The 22,684-nt window shown below is 50.3% G+C and overlaps 1 protein-coding gene across 1 annotated transcript in view; it reads right to left on the bottom strand.

Annotated features, from left to right (window-relative positions):
* Window positions 1-5,295: 5,295 nt before the first annotated feature.
* The window catches only part of CAVIN1 (caveolae associated protein 1), a 20,970-nt gene continuing 3,581 nt past the window's right edge, over window positions 5,296-22,684 (bottom strand). Inside the window, exon 2 of the mRNA XM_019027719.4 lies at window positions 5,296-8,230. Coding sequence (XP_018883264.2) covers window positions 7,529-8,230 — 702 coding nt within the window. The 3' untranslated portion in view covers window positions 5,296-7,528. The remainder of the gene's footprint in view (window positions 8,231-22,684) is intronic.

The raw sequence follows: 22,684 nt of genomic DNA, 5'->3' as shown, positions 1-22,684 counted from the left end.
GAGATAGTGCCACTGCACTCCAGCCTGGGCAACAGAGTGAGACGTGTCTCAAAAAAAACATCCAGGCACGGTGGCTCACGCCTGTAATCCCAGCACTTTGGGATGCCAATGTGGGTGGATCATCTGAGGTCGGGAGTTCAAGACCAACCTGACCAACATGGAGAAACCCCGTCTCTACTAAAAATACAAAATTAGCCGGGCATGGTGGTGTGCACCTGTAATCCCAGCTACTTGGGAGGCTGAGGCAGGAGAATCGCTTGAACCCAGGAGGCGGAGGTTGCAGTGAGCTGAGATCATGCCATTGGACTCCAGCCTAGGCAACAAGAGCAAAACTCCATCACAAAGAAGAAAAACAAAAAACAAGAGCCCTTTTAGTTCTAGCACACCAAAATTTTTTTTTTCTTTGTCTTTGTCTTTTTTTTTTTTTTTTTTTTTTTTTTAGCTAGAGTTTCGCTCTTTTTGCCCAGGCTGGAGTGCAATGGTGCAATCTTGGCTCACTACAACCTCCGCCTCCTGGGGTTCAAGGGTTTCTCCTGCCTCAGCCTCCCGAGTAGCCGGGATTACCGGCATGTGCCACCACGCCCGGCTAATTTTGTATTTTTAGTAGAGATGGGGTTTCTCCATGTTGGTCAGGCTGGTCTTGAACTCCCACCCTCAGGTGATCCGCCTGCCTTGGCCTCCCACAGTGCTGGGATTACAGGCTTGAACTACCGCACCCAGCCTCACACCATAATTCTATAATTATTAATCAAGACTTCAGCCCTATGCCTTTCTGCTTTCACCCTGTTCGTTTTGCCTGAAGAACCTCCCTGCTCTGTATCACTGCTTGCATTTCATTCATATGTATTGTGTACCTGCCTAGCTCACAGGTCCTCTTTTCCTGGGAGTTTCCCCTCCTCCCTGCAATCAGACACTGAAATGGGTCCCTTCAGCCACATCTGTATTATATGATCCTGTCCTCCTGGCCTTTGATTATTTATTTTTTGTTTATTTATTTATCTATTTATTTTGAGACGGAGTCTCATTCTGCCAGGCTGGAGTACGGTGGCACCATCTTAGCTCACTGCAACCTCTGCCTCCCGAGTAGCTTGGATTACAGGCGCTCACCACCATGCCCGGCTAATTTTTGTATTTTTAGTAGAGACGGGGGTTTCACCATGTTGGCCAGGCTGGTCTTGAACTCCTGACCTCGTGATCCACCTGACTTGGCCTCCCAAAGTGCTGGGATTACAGGCCTGAGCCACCGTGCCTGGCGGGCATTATTAAACTCAGGGCAAACACTAATGTGAACTGGCTTACTCAGAGTCTCTCTGTCAGGAATTTGGAATGTTGAAATAGAGAGGCACAGAGCCTGGGAGCCCTTAGAGCTGAGTTCCATTAATATCAGCACTTAGGGAGCACTCCCCCTGCAGAAGTCCCTGGAAATCCCCTGATTCCTACTCTTTCACTAAGTAACATAAACCACTATAATTGTGTTTGAGACACTTTTAGGTTCTGGTGACACAAATATCAAGCAAAATGCTGCCTCTGGCCTCCAACAGTATCTATTGAAATCCTACCCATGTTTAGAATCACAGCTGAAAAGCTCCCTTCTTCCTTTAAGTTTTCTCATATTCCCCAAGCAGGATTAACCCCTCTCCAGGGTATTGTCATTGCACTTTGCTTTACTTCTCTTACCTTAAGTCATGTCTTTGAGCTTGTATTTACTTATGATGTATTTGTTTGTTTGATGCCTTGAAGATCTTTCTGGATATTATTGTGTTCGTGCAAAGGTAATTGTGATTTTTGTCAAAGTAATGGCAAAACCCACAATTACTTTTGCACCAACCTAATAATATTTATTTATTTAAACATTTTTGTAGAGATGGGTCTTGCTGTGTTGCCCACAGTCATCTCAAACTCGTGTACTCAAACAATCCTCCCTCCTCAGCCTCCCACAGTGCTGGGATTACAGGTGTGAGCCACCGTGCCAAGCCACTTTGAGCTATTTTGAACAGCTGCCTCTCCCACTAATTGCAAACCCTTTAAAATTAAGGACTAGATCTGGCTGTCTTTTTAAGTCTCTCAGCTGCTGGCACAGAATCACAAACAGATCATTTGGAAAGACCATCTGTTGTTTTGTCTGCCCATCTTTCTCTCTCTTTTTTCCCCCTCCTTAAAAAATAAATGAATAAATAGGCCAGACCCTGTGGCTCATGCCTGTAATTCCAGCACTTTGGGAGGCCCAGGTGGGTGGATCATTTGAGGTCAGGGGTTCAAGACCAGCCTTGCCAACATGGAGAAACCGCATTTCTACTAAAAATACAAAAATTATCTGGAAATGGTGGCGGGCACCTGTAATCCCAGCTACTTGGGAGGCTGAGGCAGGAGAATCGCTTGAACCCGGGAGACAGAGGTTGCAGTGAACCAAGATTGCAATGCTGCACCAGCCTGGGTGAGAGTAAGGCTCTATCTAAAATAAAATAATAAAAAAATAGAGACAGGGTATTGCTTTGTCACCCAGACTGCAGTGCAATGGTTTGGGTCATAGCTCACTGCAGCCTGGAACTTCTGGGCTCAAGCAATCCTCCTACCTCAGCCTCCTGAATAGCTGGGACTACAGGCACACAACATCCTGCCTGGCTAATTTTTGTATTTTTTGTGGGAAAAGGGTCTTATTATATTGCCCAAGCTGGTCTCGAAGTCATGGGCTCAAGCTATCCTCTTGCCACAAACTCCAAAAGTGCAGGGATTACAGGCAGGCGCCACTGCACCCAGCCTCCCTTTTCTACTGGTAACTACATCCCTGTTTTCCTTTGAGAAAACAGCCCTCCTTCACTTGTGATTGTTAAGTTTAGGTGTCAATTTGACTAGATTAAGGAATACTTATGAGGTGTTTCCAGAAGAGATTAGCATGTGAATGTGAAGGGAGGAAGTGGGGAAGATCTGCCCTCAATGTGGGCAGGCACCACCCAATCAGCTCCCCCTAACCCACCATAGCACAAAAAACAGAGAAATAGCTGAGTTGGTCTCTCTCCTGGAGCTGAGATACTCTCCTCTTCTCCTGCCATGGACATCAGAACTCCAGCCTCTCTGGCCTTTGGACTCCAGCACTTACTTATACCAGTGGCCTCCTGGGTTCTCTGGCCTTTGGCCTTGGGCTAAGAGTTACACCGTCAGCTTCCCTGATTCTGAGGCTTTCAGAGTTGGACTGAGCCAAGCTATGGCATCCCAGGGTCTCCAGCTTGCAGATGGCTCGCCGTGGGACTTCTTAGCCTACATAATCAAATAAGCCAATTCCCCCAATAAATTCCCTCTCCTCTACCTACCTATCCATCCATCCTATTGGTTCTGTCTCTCTGAAGAGCCCTGATTAATACTACTCTTAATTCCACATTTCAGGTGGGTTCTACAAGTGATCACATGACCTGTGTTTGGTCAGAGCCATAGTGATTTGGATATGTGACCTATCAGGGTATGACAGCTGAGATTCTGGCTGGACAAATCTGGAAAGAACCCCTCTTCACTGGGGTTGCTCACCTGTTAGTCCATAAGCCTGCTGCTATTTATGGTCACTTTTGCCACCACATGGGAAGAATCTGATTATTATTATTATTATTATATTATTATTATTATTATTTTGAGACGGAGTCTCGCTTTGTCACCCAAGCTGGAGTGCAATGGCATGATCTCGGCTCACTGCAACCTCCCCCTCCTGGGTTCAAGCTATTCTCTCACCTCAGCCTCCTGAGTAGTCGGGATTACAGGCACCTGCCAAAATGCCAGCTAATTGTTTTATTTTTAGTACAGACGGGGTTTCACCGTGTTGGCCAAGCTGGTCTTGAACTCCTGACCTCAGGTGATTCACCTGCCTTGGCCTCCCAAAGTGCTGGGATTACAGGCACGAGCCACCTTGCCCGGCCCTCTTCCTCATCTTATAAAGTCACTGGTCCCATGATGGGAGCCCCACCCTGGTGACCTTATCTAATGCTAATTACCTTGAAAAGGCCCCACTTCTGATTCTCCTCAACATATGAATGTGGGGTTTCCAACAAATGAAATTTGCGCTGGGTGTGGTGGCTCACACCTATAATCCCAGCACTTTGGGAGGCCAAGGCAGGCAGATCACTTGAGGTCAGGAGTTCAAGACCAGCCTGCCCAACATGATGAAACCCCATCTCTACTAAAAATACAAAAATTAGCTGGGCGCAGTGGCACGTGCCTATAATCCTAGCTAATTGGGAGGCTGAGGCAGGAGAATCACTTGAACCCAGGAGGTGGAGGTTGCAGAGCAGAGATTGTGCCACTGCACTCTAGCCCGGGTGACAGAACAATACTCCGTCAAGAAAGAAAGAGAGAGAGAGAGAGAGAGAGAGAGAGAGAGAGAGAGGGAGAGAGAGAGAGAGGGAGGGAGAGGGAGAGGGAGAGAGAAAGGGAGGGAGAGGGAGAGAGAGAGAGAGGGAGAGAGAGGGAGAGGGAGAGAGAGAGAGAGGGAGGGAGAGAGAGAGAGAGAGGGAGAGAGAGAGAGAGGGAGGGAGAGGGAGAGGGAGAGGGAGAGGGGGAGAGAGAGAGAGAAAAGAAAGAAAGAAAGAAAGAAAGAAATATGGGTAATACATTTAAACCATAGCAGTGCCCATCACAGGGTTGTGGGGAGATTGAAATATGCTGTGTGGATACAACTGGGATATGTCATGCACTTTCTTTACCGATATTCAGCCCTCTGAGGGCCTCTGATATTCCCCTGCCCTAGGCTGCCTCCTCTAGGCCTATGATTCCAAAGGGTATGTGTGTGGGAAGCTCAGGCTGAGTACAGTAACTGGGTGTGTCTGGAGGGCTAATGCCCTGACTGCAGGGAAGTGGGTCCAGGGGGCACAGGGTTACAGACCCTGTATAGACACAGGGTTATAACCATGAAACAGACTGTACAACCCGTTACAGACACAGGGTTATAACCATGAAACAGATTGAGGATCCAGGTGCCTTTGAATCCCAGCTCCACTGCTTCCCAGCTATGGCACCTTAGACAAGTCACTGTTTCCTCATACCTAGACTGGGAATGATAATGATAGGCTCTGCCTAGAGGGGCTGTTATGAGATTAAATAAGCAATTGCATACCAAAGTGCTTAGAACAGTTCCTGGTAGAGAGTAAGGGCTCAATAAATTGGCAATTATTGTTATCTCCCTGGCCTTCCCCCACCCCAGGCATGTGAGACAAGTTTATACCAACAGTTCTCCCTCCCTCTCTTTCTCCCTCCTTCCCACCTGCCCTCTGTAACCCTATGTAACTGCCTTCAGAGAATACAATCAAACACAGATCCTTTTAGAAAAGCAGGTTTATTGGTCGGGCTGCTCACCAGGACACAGCAACGTGAGAGGTTCCCCAAGCCCACAGAAAACTGCATCTGCCCACAGCTCAGGCCCCTTCAGGCCATCAGCACCAAGGGACCTTGTCCCACAATCCCCAACCTCCCTCGGCAGAGGGGTCTTCAGCCATTCAGAGGAGAGAAGAGAACCGAGAAAGGGAAAAGGAAGAAAAAAAAAAAAAAGCAAAGCTTTGTATTGTATAAAAGGTTTGTGTCCCCAGGCTCCCTCCCCCAATCCCTTAAAACAATGAGCTGCAGTTCTAAAAAGCAGGGCAGAGAAGGTAAGGAGCAGGTGGGGGGAAGGAGGAAGCTCTCGGGGCCTCCCTTCAGGCTGTGACTGGGGAGAGGGGCTGTTCTTGCTTCTGACAAACCCCCTTTAATGGGGAGGAACAAGGGGACTCGTGTCTTGAGAACCTGGTCGTGTCTTGAGAACCCGGTCCAAACAGAATCAGGCCTCTGGACTGGGAGCAACACTCCCTTCACCCCCAAAGATTCAGGAAAAGCACCCCAAGGACAAGGAAACCAATGAGGTCTGGGCTAGCTTTGCAGCTTTAGGATACTAGCTCTAGGGAAGGATTTTTTCCTTTTTAAACAGCGTCTCACTCTGTTGCCTAGGATGGAGCACAGAGGCACCCTCATAGCTCACTGCAGCCTCAAACTCCTGGGCTCTGGTGATCCTCCCGCCTCAGCCTCCCAAGTAGCTGAGACCACAGGCATGTGCCACCATGCCCCGCTAGGGAAGGAGCTTGAGAAGAAACTGCCAGGAGTGAACCAGGGCTGACTGCTCTGTGATGTTCTCTCCCCACCTCCCCTCCAGCTCTCAACTTGGTGGCAGGGCCAGCACCCTGCTCTCCCTCCTAACTCCCAGCCTGCTGCTGCCCCCTTCTGGGACCCTAATTTTCTGGACTTTGAGATATGGGCTGCCCCTGGGGGTGCCTCCGAGAGCCCATTTGAGGGATCGGGTGGGGCTGACCTCTCTGTCTTCTTTGGATCATCACCTTCTCACACTGTCCTCCCTCTTGATTCTGAAAAATGGTCCTGCTGCCCATGGAGAACCACAGTAAGATAGATTTCTCATGCAGCTAGTGAGGGGACTTCTCTCTTCACCCATTTCCACCTTCTCCTATTTTCCTTTTTTTTCCTTCTGTTGAGATGGAGTCTCACTCTGTCACCCAGGCTGGAGTGCAGTGTCGCGATCTTGGCTCACTGCAACCTCCACCTCCCAGGTTCAAGCAATTCTCCCCACCTCAGCCTCCAAAGTAGCTGGGATTACAGGCATGCGCAACTATGCCCAGCTAATTTTTGTAATTTTAGTAGAGATGGGTTTTCGCTTAGTAGAGATGGGGTGTTGGCCAGGCTGGTCTCGAACTCCTGACCTCAGGTGATCCACCCACCTCGGCCTCCCAAAGTGCTGGGGTTACAGGCACAAGCCACCAAGCCCGGCCGACCTTCTTCTATTTTTCCATTCTCCTTTCCAAAGCCATGGCCTCCTGTGTACAGGTGCATAAACACATCAGTGTGCCATCCCTCACATGCATGTCGTTCCCCATCCCTCCTTCCCAGGGCTTCTCTTGACTCCAGCGTTCCTCTGGGACCCTCTGCAGATACAGCCTGTGCTGGACCCCCAGCCAGGGTGAGGGCTCATTCTGCTCTGTCTTCCCCACTGCCTCAGTTTCCCCCAAAAGCTGCTTTCACGTCCTTCTAGTAGGGGGCCTCCCATGGGGGCAAGGATCCCCTTTAGGATTCAATCTTTCCTCTTTGGGCAGTTTTGGCTTTGAGTCCCCCAGGGGTCGGGGTGAGAATGAAGAAGAGCTCAGTGAGCGGAATGACAGCAGCTGGGTGGGTGGTGTGGGGAGAGGCTGAGGGGAAGGCAGCCTCCCCAGGGGGGCCTAACCGTGGAATCACTGCAATTTCCTCTGAGATCCCGACTTGGACAACCAGGACAGGGATTGACCATTCCCTTCCCATTCCACTCGGACTGTGTCCAAGCGGGGGCTGTCCACTGCGGGGGCTGCCTCCCCATCGGGTCCTAACAGCTCTAAGACTGGGAGGGGAGTTCCTGGAGGTGTGGGGAGGGGGGCGTGTTTTCAATTTAGAAAAATCTCAGCCAGCTCGGGCCGAGAGAGAATGCGAAAGAGGAAGTTCGGAAGGAGCGAGGAATGGGGTGGGTGGCGGCGGGGGCGGCTCAGTCGCTGTCGCTCTTGTCCACCAGCACGGCGTCCGACTCCTCGGTGATCTCCAGCAGCGCGTGCACGTCGGGGCTGCTCCCGCGCCGCAGGTCGCCGGCCTCCCCGCGCTCCGCGCCGCCCTCGTCGTCGTCGGCGCCCACCTCCACCATCTCGGTGGCCTTGAGCACTTCCACCTGGCCCTCGCGGATCTTCTTGACGTGGAAGGTGAAGGGCGGCACCTTGTAGACCGCGGTCTTGGAGCGCGCGTACACCACGTGGTCGGGCGTGAAGGATTTGCGCAACTTGTCCCGCGACGTCTTCAGCTTCTCGCGCCGCTCGGCGGGCACCAGGCGCGTGCCCAGCTTGTTCATGCGCTTCTCCAGGGTGTGCCGCGTCTTCTCCAGGTTTTCCTTGGTCTTGAGGCGCGTCTTCTCCAGGTTCTCGCGGGTACGCACCTTGGTCTTCTCCATCTTCTCCTTGGAGAAGGCCTTCTTGAAGTCGTCCACGCGCCGCAGGCCGCTGCGCTTGATACGCTCTGCGCGGGACTCCTCAATAACCTCCTCAACCTCCACCGCCTCGTCCGACGACAGCTCCAGCGCCGCTGCGTCCTCCTCGGGCCGCTCGCCCTCGCCCAGCTCCTCGCCCTCCTTCTCTGGCAGCGCCTCCGACTCTTTCAGCGATTTGCTGATGCTCAGTTTGGCCGGCAGCTTCACTTCATCCTAAGGGAAGAGGAGAAGGGACATGAGAGGCGTCGGAGGAGGCGGACGTGGGCGAGCCTGAGTCAGGGTGGTGACGATCCTGGAGAGAGGGGAGCATGGGACGCTCGTGGTCCCCAGGAAACTGGCGGGCGCTCAATAAATGTGTGTAGGCTCACGCCTGTAATATTAGCGCTGTGGGAGACAGAGGCAGGAGGATGGCTTGAGTCCAGGAGTTCGAGACCAGCCTGGGCAACATATCACCCATCTCCGGCCCCCCAACCCCGCGTCGCCATTCTTTCTCTCTCTCTCTCCTTGTTTTTTTTTTTTTTTTTTTTTAAACGGAGTCTCGATCTGTTGCCGAGGCTGGAGTGCAGTGGGCGCGATCTTGGCTCACCACAACCTCCGCCACCCGGGTTCAAGCAATTCTCCTGCCTCAGCCTCCCGAATAGCTGGGATTACAGGCGCCCGCCACCACGCCGGCTAAATTTTGTATCTTTAGTAGAGACGGTGTTTCTCCATATTGGTCAGGCTGATCTCGAACTCCCGACCTCAGGTGATCCGCCCGCCTCGGCCTCCCAAAGTTCTGGGATTACAGGCGTGAGCCACCGCGCCCGGCCTCGCGCCGCCATTCTCTAAAAAACATGTGTGTTGAACGAATGGTGACTAAACAGACCGCGGGAGCAGGGGACCAAACTTCGGGTCGGAGATGGGGTTGCGTAATAATTGCACTTGGGCTAAAATCTCTGCGGTCGTCCAACCCTGTCCTGAGCCCTTTCCACCCGCAGATGATATTAAACCACTACGGCCCTCGGGAGACACAGCTCCACTTTAGAAATGGGCGGAGCGCCCTCTGGTGCCGCAAATCGCACACTGCCCGAGCCAGGCCGAAAAGCAAGTGGTGGGAGTGTCTGTTTAGGTTGAAAGCAGGTAGGGGTTTGAGCCCACAGCTGCACCTACCCACCCAAGCAGGTAAAGTAAAGGAAGTGCATTTCCCAGACTCAAGCTATTTCTTTTTTTTTTTTTTTTTTGAGATGGAGTCTCGCTTTGTCGCCCAGGCTGCAGTGCAGTGACACGATCTCTGCTGACTGCAACCTCTGCCTCCCAGGTTCAAGCAATTCTCCTGCCTCAGCCTCCTGAGTGGCTGGGACTGCAGGCATGCGCCACCACACCTGGCTAATTTTTTTGTATTTTTAGTAGACTCGGGGTTTCACCATGTTGGTCAGCTTGGTCTCGAACCCCTGACCTCAAATGATCCACCCGCCTTGGCCTCCCAAAGTGCTGGGATTACAGGCATAAGCCACTGCTCCTGGCCTCAAGCTATTTCAGAACCAGCCTTAGAGATGGAGAACTGTGATCCACCCTCCCCCACCTCCACCTTCTTTGACTCCTTCATACTGTTTGGCTCCACCAGTGGTCATTCTCCCCCTCCCCCACATTTAGAAATTGATATTGGAAAGAGGAAGAAGCTTGCTGGGAGCCACGGACATGTTTTCTCCCCAGTCTGGACATTTCTTCTGGTTGTGACTTCCCTACCTTGGGATAGAGGAGAGATTACTTTTCAATTCTTGCTTTCCCTACCACCTGCCCCCAGCACAAAGCCTGAGCTCAGGGGTCTAGGAGTAGGATGGGTGGTCTCAGATTCCCCATGACCCTGGAGCTCAGAACCAGTTCTTTGCTTTTCTGTCTTCTCCTTGGAGGACTTAGCACCGGAACTGCTTTCCATTCCGGGAAGATTTTCCAAGAGCTTGACTCTGGCCAACATTTCAGAATCTCTGGATCACTCCCTCCCCCACCTCCACCCTCATCAGAGAGCAGGGGAGGCTGAGCACAGAAAGGGAAAGGGCAGACCAAGATCATCAATAGGATCTCTTTGGCCCAGACTCCCTTTAGTGACTTCAAATGAAGGAATGAGAGATAGTCACTTTTCTAAAGGGTTTTCTGAAGACCATTTCCCAGAATTATAAGAAAAATCCTGTCCCCTAAGAAAATAAGGCAACATAAACTGAGTCCTCTCACTGACACCACACACACACACCCCTATACATAGGCCGCTCGGTATCTCTGCACCACCTGCTACAGAAATTCCTTCCCCAGCCCCCAACCTCTTTCCTCTTCCCTCCCATCAACATCCCCCCAGAGTTTCCTGGTTTACACTGAAAACTAGGAACACCCTCTCCCAACTTCCTTCCCTTCTTGTCAATAGCATTAGCAGGGACAAAGAGGGAATGCTGGCTCCACCTCTTCTCTCATCTGGGCATCAGCTCTGCTGGGCACCAAGCCACCTCCAGCTCTCTGTTACCCAACTACACCTCCCAGCAGGCAAAGTGACCTGGGCACAGGGCATGCTGGGACTTGTAGTCTCTACCTGCCATAGGCGGCTTAGTGCAGATCATGGGCATCCTAGGGCATTTTGTTTATCCCTCTGACTCTTATCATTCACTGAGGCATTGAAGGGTGTTTTCCTTGTTCTGAGTGTAGGAGAGTCTCAACTTCTCTTTGCATTCCCTCTGATTTCCAGTCATTCACTTTGGGGCTCCTACAATCACCCTTACCCTGCCTGCTACTGGAGTGCGTATCATTTAAGACTTATACATCATTGTAGGATCTAAACCCTCTTCATCCATCTCCACCCGGAATTTCCCGGCAGCCCCAGTATATATATATATTTAAAAAAATTCAGCTCTGATCTTTCCTTCATAACCTCCCAGACTTAAAAACCCACCCACACCCCACCAAAGGGTGGAGAGAGCCCCTCCTTTCACTAAACTCAGACAATGTGAATAGGCTAGGGAGGGATTAAGGGTGACAGGCAGGGAATAGTCAGGAAACAGCCCCAGCTGCTGGAAAACAAATCCGCTTTGTCTCTCTGCCCTACCCCCAGCATCCCCCCCTTCTCCCCTACCCCTGCTGCCTGCTCCACCCCACCCCTAAAGGCTGAGCTGGCTGGTTTTCCTGGCCTGTGGCTTCCTAGATAAAGGTCTTTGCCAGCTGAACTTGGAAGTGAATGGGACTGGGGAGAGAGCTGCAGACTTCTTATAGCCAATGCCATCTTCCTAGTGCCTCATGAAAGGTCTCAAACTACAACATAAGGAAGCAATCCTAGTGAGAGGAGGTTTTTTGTTTTTTTTTGTTTTTCTTTTTGGTTTTTTTTTTTGAGATGGAGTTTTGCTCTTGCTCCCCAGGCTGGAGTGCAATGACACGATCTCGGCTCACCGCAACATCCGCCTCCTAGGTTCAAGCAATTCTCCTGCCTGGGCCTCCCAAATAGCTGAGATTACAGGCATGTGCCACCACACCTGGCTAATTTTGTATTTTTAGTAGAGATGGGGTTTCTCCATGTTGATCAGGCTGGTCTTGAACTCCCAACCTCATGTGATTCGCCATCCTCAGCCTCCCAAAGTGCTGGGATTACAGGCGTGAGCCACCGTGCCCGCCCTTTTTTTTTTTTTTTTTTTTGAGACATGGTCTCACTCTGTCACCCAGGTTGGAGTGCAGTGGCGCGATCTCAGCTCACTGCAACCTCTGCCTCCTGGGTTCAAGCAGTTCTCCTGCCTCAGCCTCCCAAGTAGCTGGGATTACAGGCATGCACCACCACACCCGGCTAGTTTTTGTATTTTTTGGTAGAGACAGAGTTTCACCATGTTGGCCAGGCTGATCTCAAACTCCTGACCTCAAGGGATCCTCCCACCTCGGCCTCCCAAAGTGCTGGGATTACAGGCACGAGCCACCACATCTGGCCATTTTTGTGTTTTTGTTTGTTTGTTTTGAGATGGGGTCTTGTTCTGTCAACCAGGCTGAAGTGCAGTGGCATGATTACAGGTCACTACAGCCTCAACCTCCTGGGCTCTAGTGATCCTCCCACCTCAGCCTCCCAAGTAGCTGGAACTACAGGCGCATGCCACCATGCCCAGCTAATTTTTGTAGTTTTTGTACAGGCAGAGTCTCACTATGTTGCCCAGGCTGGCCTCAAACTCCTGGGCTCAAGTGATCCCCTTGCCTCGGCCTCCCAAAGTGCTGAGATTTCTCGCATGAGCCACTGTGCCTGGCCAAGGGGAGGTTTATTCCTGGATTTAGAAATCTCTCCAGACCAGTAAGGGATCTGGGGGCTCTAACCCCATTCATCATAGGCTTCCCCTGGAGTGACGGCTTACACCATAGGAGCTGCCTTCTTGGTGGAAGGTCAGGGGACAGGAGACGAAACAACTTGAGCTGAATCCTGGGATGATGTCCAATAGGCTGGCTCTGGAGAGAGTATTTCACCATTAGCTTTTCCTCTCCACTCCAGGCCAGGTTTCCCCCATGACTCACAGCCTTGGAGTGCTGTCTTGGTCCCACCCATCTGCTTGCTGGTACAACCACCACAAACACAATCCAAAATCATCTCCCTCCACCCTGGGCACACAGGCCAGGCACCCTTGTCCCACCCCTACTTCTCTGGCAGAGCTCCTAAGCCAAAGGAAGGACCTCAGGGAATGGCAAGGAGGGACGGTTCTGCTTGTTCTGTTTCCCGTTTTTATTAAACAAAACCACCACTCCCAATAGGCTTGGTTTCCAGAGTTACCTTTAATGACCAGCTCTGAACAAAAGCATTACAGCTCCCCCTGCCCTTTGCCAAGCACACATAGCTCCTCAATCCTCGATGGATGCAGAGGAGCCACAGGGAGGCTCCTAGCCTCTTCCACTCCACCCCCCAACCCTGCTGTCTAAACTTGAGATCTGGCTTAGGAAGATTTTTATAAGATTATAATGTCATTGAGCACCTATTACACATCTGGCCCCTTGGCCAGGCACTTCACATTTGTTAGGGAGAAGGGACAGATGCCACATGGGTCTGGGTAAGAGGCTCTCTTGACTTAAGGCTGACCAGCTCTAGGTCCCCAACCACTGCCTGGGAATGGCTGGATGAGACTGGAGAGGTAATTCAGAGACCCAGGATCTGCTTAGAGTGTATGTTAGAAGAGGGTGCAGAGGAGGGGAGAGATGAAGGGGAGAGAACATCTTTAAAATTCAGGACCCCTGCTAGAGGTTGCTAAGACAAGGAGATGAGAGACCCCAAGGGCAGAAGTGTCCCTCCCTTCTGCTCTAGCGTGCATTCTTGGCAGGGGTGAAATTGCGTCCAAAAGGGTGAAAACTGATTCTTGGAGATTGGGAGGGGACTTAGATATCACAATGATTTGTGCCACTCCCAAGAGCCACAGTACATAAACAGATATACAGTTTATCTATTGTTTGAACATTTCATGAGGGAGATGAACAGCTTGGTTAAAAATATCTGAAAGGGGCCGGGTGCTGTGGCTCAAGCCTGTAATCCCAGCACTTTGGGAGGCCGAGGTGGGCAGATTACGAGGTCAGGAGATCGAGACCATTCTGGCCAACACGGTGAAACTCCTTCTCTACTAAAAATACAAAAATTAGCTGGGTGTGGTGGCACAAGCCTGTAATCCCAGCTACTCGGGAGGCTGAACCAGGGAGGGGGAGATTGCAGTGAGCCGAGATCGTGCCACTGTAATCCAGCCTGGCGACGGAGTGAGACTCTGTCTCAGAAAAAAAAAAAAAAAAAATTGAAAGGGCCAGGGGCGGTGGCTCATGCCTGTAATCCCAGAACTTTGGGAGGCCAACATGGGCAGATCACCTGAGGTCAGGAGTTCGAAACCCCGTCTCTACCAAAAAATACAAAAACTAGCTGGGTGTGGTGGCACATGCCTGTAATCCCAGCTACTTGGGAGGCTGAGGCAGGAGAATCACTTGAACCGAGGAGGTGGAGGTTGTAGTGAGCCGAGATCACTCCACTGCACTCCAACCTGGGTGACAGAGTAGGACTATGTCTCAAAAAAAAAAAAAAAACAAAAAAAACCCCAAAAAACTAAAAGGTCTCTATATGGGAGTGATTATGAAAACAACAACAACCACCAACAACAAAAACTGGCTGGGTGAGGTGGCTCACACCTGTAATCCCAGCACTTTGGGAAGCTGAGGTGGGAGGATCACTTGAGCCCCAGGAGTTCAGAACCAGCCTGGGCAACACAGTCCAACCCCATCTCTAAAAAAAATTTTTTTAACTTTTTTTTTTAAGTTGAGAAACACTCTGCTATAGGAAGGCCAGAGGTCCTGAGCCAGAGCCAGCTAGAATGTCCCCCTCCTGGCCTCTGTGAGTTGGCAGCTTTTGGGCACCCCACCCAAGGCAGGATCTGGCAAACATAAGCGATCTCTTTGCAAAGCATTTTCTAAAAGAAACTGGAAAAAATACGTGTAAATGTTTTCCTCAGCTGCAGGGAGTGGGTGGAGAGGGCACAGAACAGACCCCAGGCCTGGGCCTCATGATGGCCCTCTCCAAAGAGGCTTTGAGCCAAACTGGGTTGTCCCTCAGGAGGAGGCAGCAGGGGGAACGGCAGAACCAGAAGCCATGCGTCTTCATGCTAGGCAGCCTTCGGGTGCAGCTTAAGTGTGGGGGAGCATTTACTACTAAAAACAGAAACCAAGAAGTGGGGAGGCCCCTTCCATTCCCCTCCCATCCCCACTGTATACATCCCATTCTCCTGAACTCTGCATAACGCCAGTGTTCTCACAGTACCCGGCACCCGTCCACAGTGGGCAGTGACTGGGGATGGTGGCCCTCCTGGCAGTGATCACCACCAGGCTGTGGGCTGACAGTGGACTGGAGAGATACCCCACGCCCACAGAACGGGATCCGGGAGACCCTAAACAGTCCCACCGGCTGTCGGCTCCTCTGGGGTGGGCCGGGGCCCAGGCTCTAGGTAATATGGCAGTGCCCTAGGCGTCTGGTCAAAGGGTGGGAGCTCAGGCACTGTCTCAGGCTTCAGGTCAAAGGGCTCAGTCTCAGGCAGGTCAAAAGGCACGATCTTGGGTGTGGCCAGGTCAGAGGGTGCATTCGGCTTCTTCTTGGGCTAAGATGAGGAAAAGGGGTTTAAATGGGGCTTGGGGTGGGTGCAAAAGGAGTTGAGGAAAAAGGGCCTTGGTGGCATGCAGAGTAGGGGCTGGTGAGTAGGGAGGGGAGCATAATGTATTAGGATGGAAATAAACCACTTTTTTTTTTTTTTTTTTAAGAAATGGGGGTCTTGCTCTGTTGCCCAGGCTGGAGTGCAGTGGCACGATCTTGGCTCACTGCAACCTCCACCTCCCAGGTTCAAGTAATTCTCCTGCCTCAGCCTCCCGAATAGCTGGGATTACAGGTGCATGCTACCACGCCCAGCTAATTTTGTACTTTTAGTAGAGACCGGGTTTCACTGTGTTGGCCAGGCTGGTCTTGAACTCCTGGCCTCAAGCGATCCTCTTGTCTCAGTCTCCCAATGTGCTGGGATTACAGGCGGGAACCACTGCGCCTGGACTATTTTATTTTATTTTTTGAGATGGAGTCTCTCTCTATCGCCCAGGCTGCTAAACTGTAGTGCAGTGGCGTGATCTCTAATCTTGGTTCACCGCAACCTCCGCCTCCTGGGTTCAAGCGATTCTCCTGCCTCGGCCTCCCAAGTAGCTGGGATTACAGGTGCGTGCCACCATGCCCAGCTAATATTTTGAAATTTTAGCAGAGATAGGGTTTCACCATGTTGGCCAGGCTGGTCTTGAACTCCTGACCTCAAGTGATCTGCCCTCCTTGGGCTCCCAAAGTGCTGGGATTACAGGCATGAGCCACCATCATGCCTGGCCTAGAAACTCATTTTAAATGCTTCATCAAGAGGGCCCTGGGAGCTGGGCACAGTGGCTCACGCCTATAATCCCGGTAATCCCAGCACTTTGGAGGCCAAGGTGGGTGGATCCCTTGAGCCCAGGAGTTCAAGACCAGCCTCAGCAACATTGCCCAGGTCTCTGCAAAAAATACTGTTAGTGGGGCCTGTTGGCACACACCTGAAATCTCAGCTACTTGGGAGGCTGAGGCAGGAGAATCGCTTGAACCAGGGAGGTGAAGTTTGCAGTGAGCTGAGGTCCAGCCACTTCACTCTAGGCTGGGCGACAGAGCAAAAGTCTGTCTCAAAAAGAAAAAAAAAAAAAGAGGTTCCTGGGGCCAAAAGGGGTGGGGCAAACTCAAGCCCAAGAATTAATAAACACAGCTTCAATTGAACCCCTCCCTTCCTCCCTCTACAATATTCCCCAGTCCCATTCTTGGGCTTCCATCTCCAATCCTTCCCCAGCCATAATCATAGGAAGACTATGGAGGCTGCTAGGGGTGGATAAGGAGTTTTCTAAGGGGCTAGTTGTTGGATTATAACTGGGGAGGCTCAGATGAGTAAATACAAAGGCACACAACTTCACTGTCTTCAGAGTCAGACTCTGCCAATCCCAGTTTTATTGTTGTTGTTGTTTTTTAGACGGAGTCTTGCTCTGTCACCCAGGCTGTGGAGTATAGTGGCGTGATCTTGGCTCACTGCAACCTCTGCCTCCTGAGTTCAAGTGATTCTCCTGCCTCAGCCTCCCTAGTAGCTGGGATTACAGGTGTGTGCCACCACGCCCGGCTAATTTTTTTTGTATTTTTGGTAGAGACGGAGTTTCGCCATGTTGGCCAGGCTGGTCTTGAACTCCTGACCTCAAGTGGTCTACCAGCCTCCCAAAGTGCTGGGATTACAGGCATGAGCCAGTGTGCCCAGATTAATCTGTTTTCATTCTTCCCTGGGGTAGGGTGGACACAGGATGCTACCCCAAATGAGGAGAGGGATAGGCATGGAAGAGGGACATCCTGGCAATTTCCCTTTGGCCACGTCCCCACCTTCTGTCTCCCTTGCCACCCCTCCCTCTTGCTACCACTTAAGATATCATACACTAAAATGCACAGAGAAATCACGATCCAAAACCAAGCTCTATTTTTTTTTTAAGATAGGGTCTCTCTATGCTGCCCAACCTGGCTTCAAACTCCTAGTCTCGAGCAATCTTCCTGCCTCAACTTATTGACTAGCTGGGACTACAGGCACACATCACTGTGCCTGGCAAAACCAAGCTATTTTTATGACAGGTGAGCCTATGTCCTGAGACCTCTGGACCTCTGCGGCAGCCTCCAACTCTCTCTCCTGAGGGGCTGAGTTGCCGAAGACTATAGGCCTCTTGCTTTGAGCGATCAGACGCCAGGAGAGAGGGACACTTGGCGACACTATTGGACTCAGGCAATAGCAGTATTTGATAAAGCCTGCAGTCTCAAAAAAACAAAGCAGCAGGTCCCAACCTCCCCTGCAGGGTACAAGGAGGAGGTGGGAGTGGCAGAGAGGCTGAAGAGAAAGGGAAACATGTCCCTCTCCTAGGCATGTGTGGAGTCCCTGCCAGGGCACACCACGGCTGACCAGGAGCTCCACTCCTCCCCTACGCCCCTCCCCTCCCCAACACCCCTCCTTTCCCCCACTTTTCTCCCCTACACCCCTCCCCTACACCCCTCCTCTCCCCTACACCTCTCCCCTCCCACTGTCACCAGGCCAGGTGACCACACATTGCCTCTACTTCAGCACTCACAAGGCTAAGCAGCCAATGGCCACCAATGCTGGCCACTCATAGCCAACGCTGCACACACAAACACCCATACACACGCAAAGCAGCCCCAGGGCCAGGACTGTGCAACTAACTCCCTCAGCAAGTGTCGGAGCCACAGCTAGCCCTAGCTTTGTCAGGGCTAGTCTTCACTCAGCTTTCTGCTGCAGAGCCCAGAACGGAAGGAGGGGGTGGGGAGCAGTGAGTGTAGCGGAAGGGTACACCTGGGTTCTGGCTCCAGTTTGACTCCCAATCACTTGAGTGACAATAGGCTAGTGACTTCCCCTCTCTGGGCCTCAGCTTCCTAAACCACAAAATGAAGGAGTTGAAGTTGATTATTTGCAAAGTGTCTTCTAGCTCAAGAAGTGTATGATGAGGCCGGGTGCGGTGGCTCACGCCTGTAATCCCAGCACTTTGGGAGGCCAAGGCAGACGGATTGCTTGAGCTCAGGAATTGGAGACCCTGGGCAATGTGAACAAACCCCATCTCCACCAAAAAATACAAAAATTAGCTGGATGTGGTGGTGCCTGTCTGTAGTCCTAGCTACTTGGGGGCCTAAGGCAGGAGGAATGCTTGAGCCCGGACGGCAGGGGCTGCAGTGAGCCGTGACAGCTGCCACTACATTCCAGCTTGGGCAACAGAGTGAGATCCTGTCTCAGAAAAACAAAACAAAACAAAACAAAACAAAAAAAAAAAAAAGAAAAGAAAAATTTAAAAAATGCTAATGACAGAATGATGAAATATTCACAATGTTATATTTCCAAAAAAAAATGGCCCAAGCCTCTCCTACTTCTGAGGTTAGCTGCTTAGCAATACTATCCCCTCCCCTCTTGCTATCAGTTGCCCACTCTTTGTTGTCTCCTCCTGCTTTTGACTTTGATCTTTACAATATGAAAAATAAAAATAAAAAGGCCGCGTGGCTCACGCCTGTAACCCCAGCACTTTGGGCGGCCAAGGCAGGAGTATCACTTACGCCCAGGAATTCAAGACCAGCCTGAGCAACAGTGGGGACCCTCTAGAAAAAAAATTTAGGCTGAGCACAGTGGCTCCCGCCTGTAATTCCAGCACTTTGGGAGGCTGAGGCAGGTGGATCACCTGAGGTCAGGAGTTCGAGACCAGCCTAGCCAACACGGTGAAACCCCGTCTCTGCTAAAAATACAAAAATAGCCAGGTGTGGTGGCGCATGCCTGTAATCCCAGCTACTTAGGATGGTGAGGCATGAAAATTGCTTGAATCCAGGAGGTGGAGGTTACAGTGAGCTGAGATCACGCTACTGCACTCTGGCCTGGGTGACAGAGCAAGACTCTGTCAAAGAAAGAAGAAAGACAGAGAGAGAGAGAGAGAGAAAAGAAGGAAAGAAGAAGGAAAGAAGGAAAGAAGGACGGAAGGAATTTAAAAATTAGCTGGGCATGGTGGCTTGTGCCTGTAGTACCAGCTACTTGGGAGGCTGAGATGGTGAGATGGGAGGATTGCTTGAGCCTAGGAGTTTGAGGCTGCAGTGAGCTATGATACCACCACTCCAGCCTGGGCTGCAGAGCTAAGATCCTTTCTCAAAAAAAAAAAAAAAAAAAGGGAGGGAGGAACCCAGGGATAGCATGATTTCCTTTCGTCTTGGGAATACCCCTAAAAATACCCTCCCTGCTTTGGACCCAGTGACCAGGAAAAACAACCCAAACTCAGTTTGGGAGGAAGGATGTACTGTGCATACTCTCCATGGCCGCTGGGTTTTAGGGATGAAAGGGACCAAAGCCCTGGGTTGAGAATATTTTTGGACAAAGGTTTGGGGTTCTTCTAGAGCAAGGTAGCCCTAATTTGCGTTGAATCCAGGAAAGAGGTACAGGTTGGATTGCGATTTGGGGAGGAGAAGCCATCAGGCTCTCGTTCCAGCCCTGGTGCCCTACCCTTTAATGCCCATGAGACACCTAATCCCTTAAATGCTTCCTAGCCCTTATCCCCAAGCACTTGGAGCAGGTCTGATGGGCCTTTGCTGCTGGTCCATATGTAGGTCACTGACTTTGCCTCCTCAAAACCGCTCCAGAACACATTTTTAGTCATGAGCCGCATAGCAACGTTTCAGTCAACAGACGGCATACACAACCGTGGTCCCATAGGATTGTAATGGAGGCTGGTTGTGGTGGCTTATGCCTGTAATCTTAGCACTTTGGGAGGCCAAGGCAGGTGGATTGCTTGAGGCCAGGAGTTCGAGACCAGCCTGGCCAACATGGTGAAACCCTGTCTCTATTAAAAATACAAAAATATTAGCCAGGCATGGTGGCTCACACCTGTAAATCCCAGCTACTCGGAAGGCTGAAGAAGAACAATTGTTTGAACCTGGGAGGCAGAGGGGTTGCAGTGAGCCAAGATCGTGCCACTGCACTCTAGCCTGAGCAACAGAGCGAGAACTTGTCTCCAGAAAAAAAAAAAAAAAAAAGATTGTAGTGGAGATAAAAAATTCCTATCACCTAATAACATTGTAACCATCATAATGTGTTAGTGAAATGAATTACTCAAGTGTTTATGGTGATTGCAGGTGTAAACAAACCTGCTGCACTACCAGTTGTATAAAAGTCTAGCCCATACAATTATATACAGTACATAATACTTGATATTGATAAGACATGACTGTGTTACTGGTTATGTATTTACTATACTATACTATTTTTTTGAGACAGAGTCTTGCTCTCTTGTCCAGGCACAAACTCCATCTCCCAGATTCAAACGATTCCCCTGCCTCAGCCTCCCAAGTAGCTGGGATTACAGGCACCCACCACCACACCCACCTAATTTTTGTATTTTTATTTAGAGATGGGGTTTCACCATGTTGGCCAGGCTAGTCTCTAACTCCTGACCTCAAGTGATCTACCTGCCTCGGCCTCCCAAAGTGCTGGGATTACAGGTGTGAGCTACCGTGCCACGGCTATCGCACCTTTTCTATGTTTAGACACATTTAAATACACAAATACTTACCATTGTGTTATAGTTGCCTACAGTATTCAGTACATTAACATGCTGTATAGGTTTGTAGCCTAGGAGCAATAGGCTGTATCATATAGCCTAGGTGTGCAGTAGGCTATACTGTTTAGGTTTATGTAAAGTTACTCTATGATGTTCACACAGTGAGGAAATGGCCTAACACTGCATTTCTCTGAACATATCCCAGTCATTAAGCAATGCATGACTGTATTTCCTTTTTTTTTTTTTTTTTTTTTTTTGAGACCAAGTTTCGCTCTTGTTGCCCAGGCTGGAGTGCAATGGTGCGATCTCGGCTCACCACAACCTCTGCCTCCTGGGTTCAAGTGATTCTCCTGCCTCAGCCTCCTGAGTAGCTGGGATTACAGGCATGTGCAACCACGCCTGGCTAATTTTGTATTTTTAGTACAGACAGGGTTTCTCCATGTAGGTCAGGCTGGTCTCAAACTCCCCACCTCAGGTGATCCGCCCACCTCGGCCTCCCAAAGTGTTGGGATTACAGGTGTGAGCCACCGCGCCCAGCCCCGTATTTCCATTTTATCCCCACTTTCTGGATCTAAAAGAGCCCTACTCTCCAAATTGTTGCCTGGAGGGATGGTTAATGGGTACAAAAATACAGTTAGATAGAAGGAATAAGATCTAATGTTCAGTAGCACAATAGGGTGATAGAGTTAACAGAAATTATTGCGTATTTCAAAATAATTAAAGGAGTGGAATTGGGATGTTCCTAACACAAGGAAATGATAAATGCTTGATATGACGGATACTCTAATTACCCTGATTTGATCATTATACATTGCATACTTGTCTCGAAATATCACATGTACTCCAAAAATATGTACAACTATTATGTATCCATAGTAATTAAAAATAAAGCCTTTTTAAGTTTAAAAATAAACAAACTGGATGCACGTGGTAGCTCATGCCTGTAGTCTCAGCACTTTGGGAGGCCCAGGCAGGAGAACTGTTTGAACCCAGGAGTTTGAGATCAGCCTGGGCAACTAAGTGAGACCCCGGACTCTACAAATATGAAAAAAAACAATTTGCCGGGCACGGTGGTGGACACCTGTAGTCCTAGCTACTCGGGAGGCTGAACCAAGAGGATCCCTTGAGCCCAAGAGTTCGAGACTGCAGTAAGATATGACTGTGTCACTGCACTCCAGCTTGGGCAACAGAGTGAGAACTTGTCTGAAAAACAAAACCAAAAAACCCCAAAAAACAAATTGTTGCCTGGAAGAATTGGCTCTTTAATGATCATAGTTCCACTCATCTGCATGGTATTTTATTTTATTTATTGTTATTATTATTATTATTATTTTTGAGATGGAGTCTCACTCTGTCGCCCAGGCTGGAGTGCAATAACACGATCTGCCTCACTGCAACCTCCGCCTCCCAGGTTCAAGCCATTCTTCTGCCTCAGCCTCCCAAGTAACCAGGATTAGAGGTGCTCACCACCATGCCCGGCTAATTTTTGTATTTTTAGTAGAGAGGGGTTTCACCATGTTGGCCAGGCTGGTCTCGAACTACTGACCTCAAGTGATCCACCTGCCTCGGCCTCCTAAAGTGCTGGGATTACAGGCACGAGCCACCTAGCCCGGCCTCTGCATGGTATTTTAGAGCAACTGCCTCTATATTCACAATCTGGCCTGATCGTCCTGCAACCCTCAGTCCATTACCTCCTATAACTAGTAGAATTCACTTCTCTCATTTACTAGCTGTTGCTAGCTAAGTGTCGCCTGATAGAATGCGATGTCAAACTGCTAGGTTTTGTTTGGGAGACAGGGAAGGAAATGCCAGAGAAGGGCAGTAATGACTCAGAAGTGAGTTTAAGATGAGGGCTGTGATACCTTGGGGTGGGAGGTGCTGAATTTCGTGTGTGTGTGTGTGTGTGTGTGTGTGTGTGTGTGTGTGTGTGTGTGTGTGTTCAAATGCAAACTTAAAGCTGTGAAATCATTAAGTCTAGAAGTTCCCTGAATATGGGGTGGGGCCATACAAGGGATTCCCTCCTTTTCTCCCCAGGAATAGGGTATGGAAGGCCAG

This window comes from Gorilla gorilla, chromosome 4 (genome assembly GCF_029281585.2).
Source record: "Gorilla gorilla gorilla isolate KB3781 chromosome 4, NHGRI_mGorGor1-v2.1_pri, whole genome shotgun sequence".
Classification (NCBI taxonomy): Eukaryota; Metazoa; Chordata; class Mammalia; order Primates; family Hominidae; genus Gorilla; species Gorilla gorilla.
Note: the sequence above shows the minus strand (reverse complement) of the source record. Positions and strands in the feature narration are given on the sequence as shown.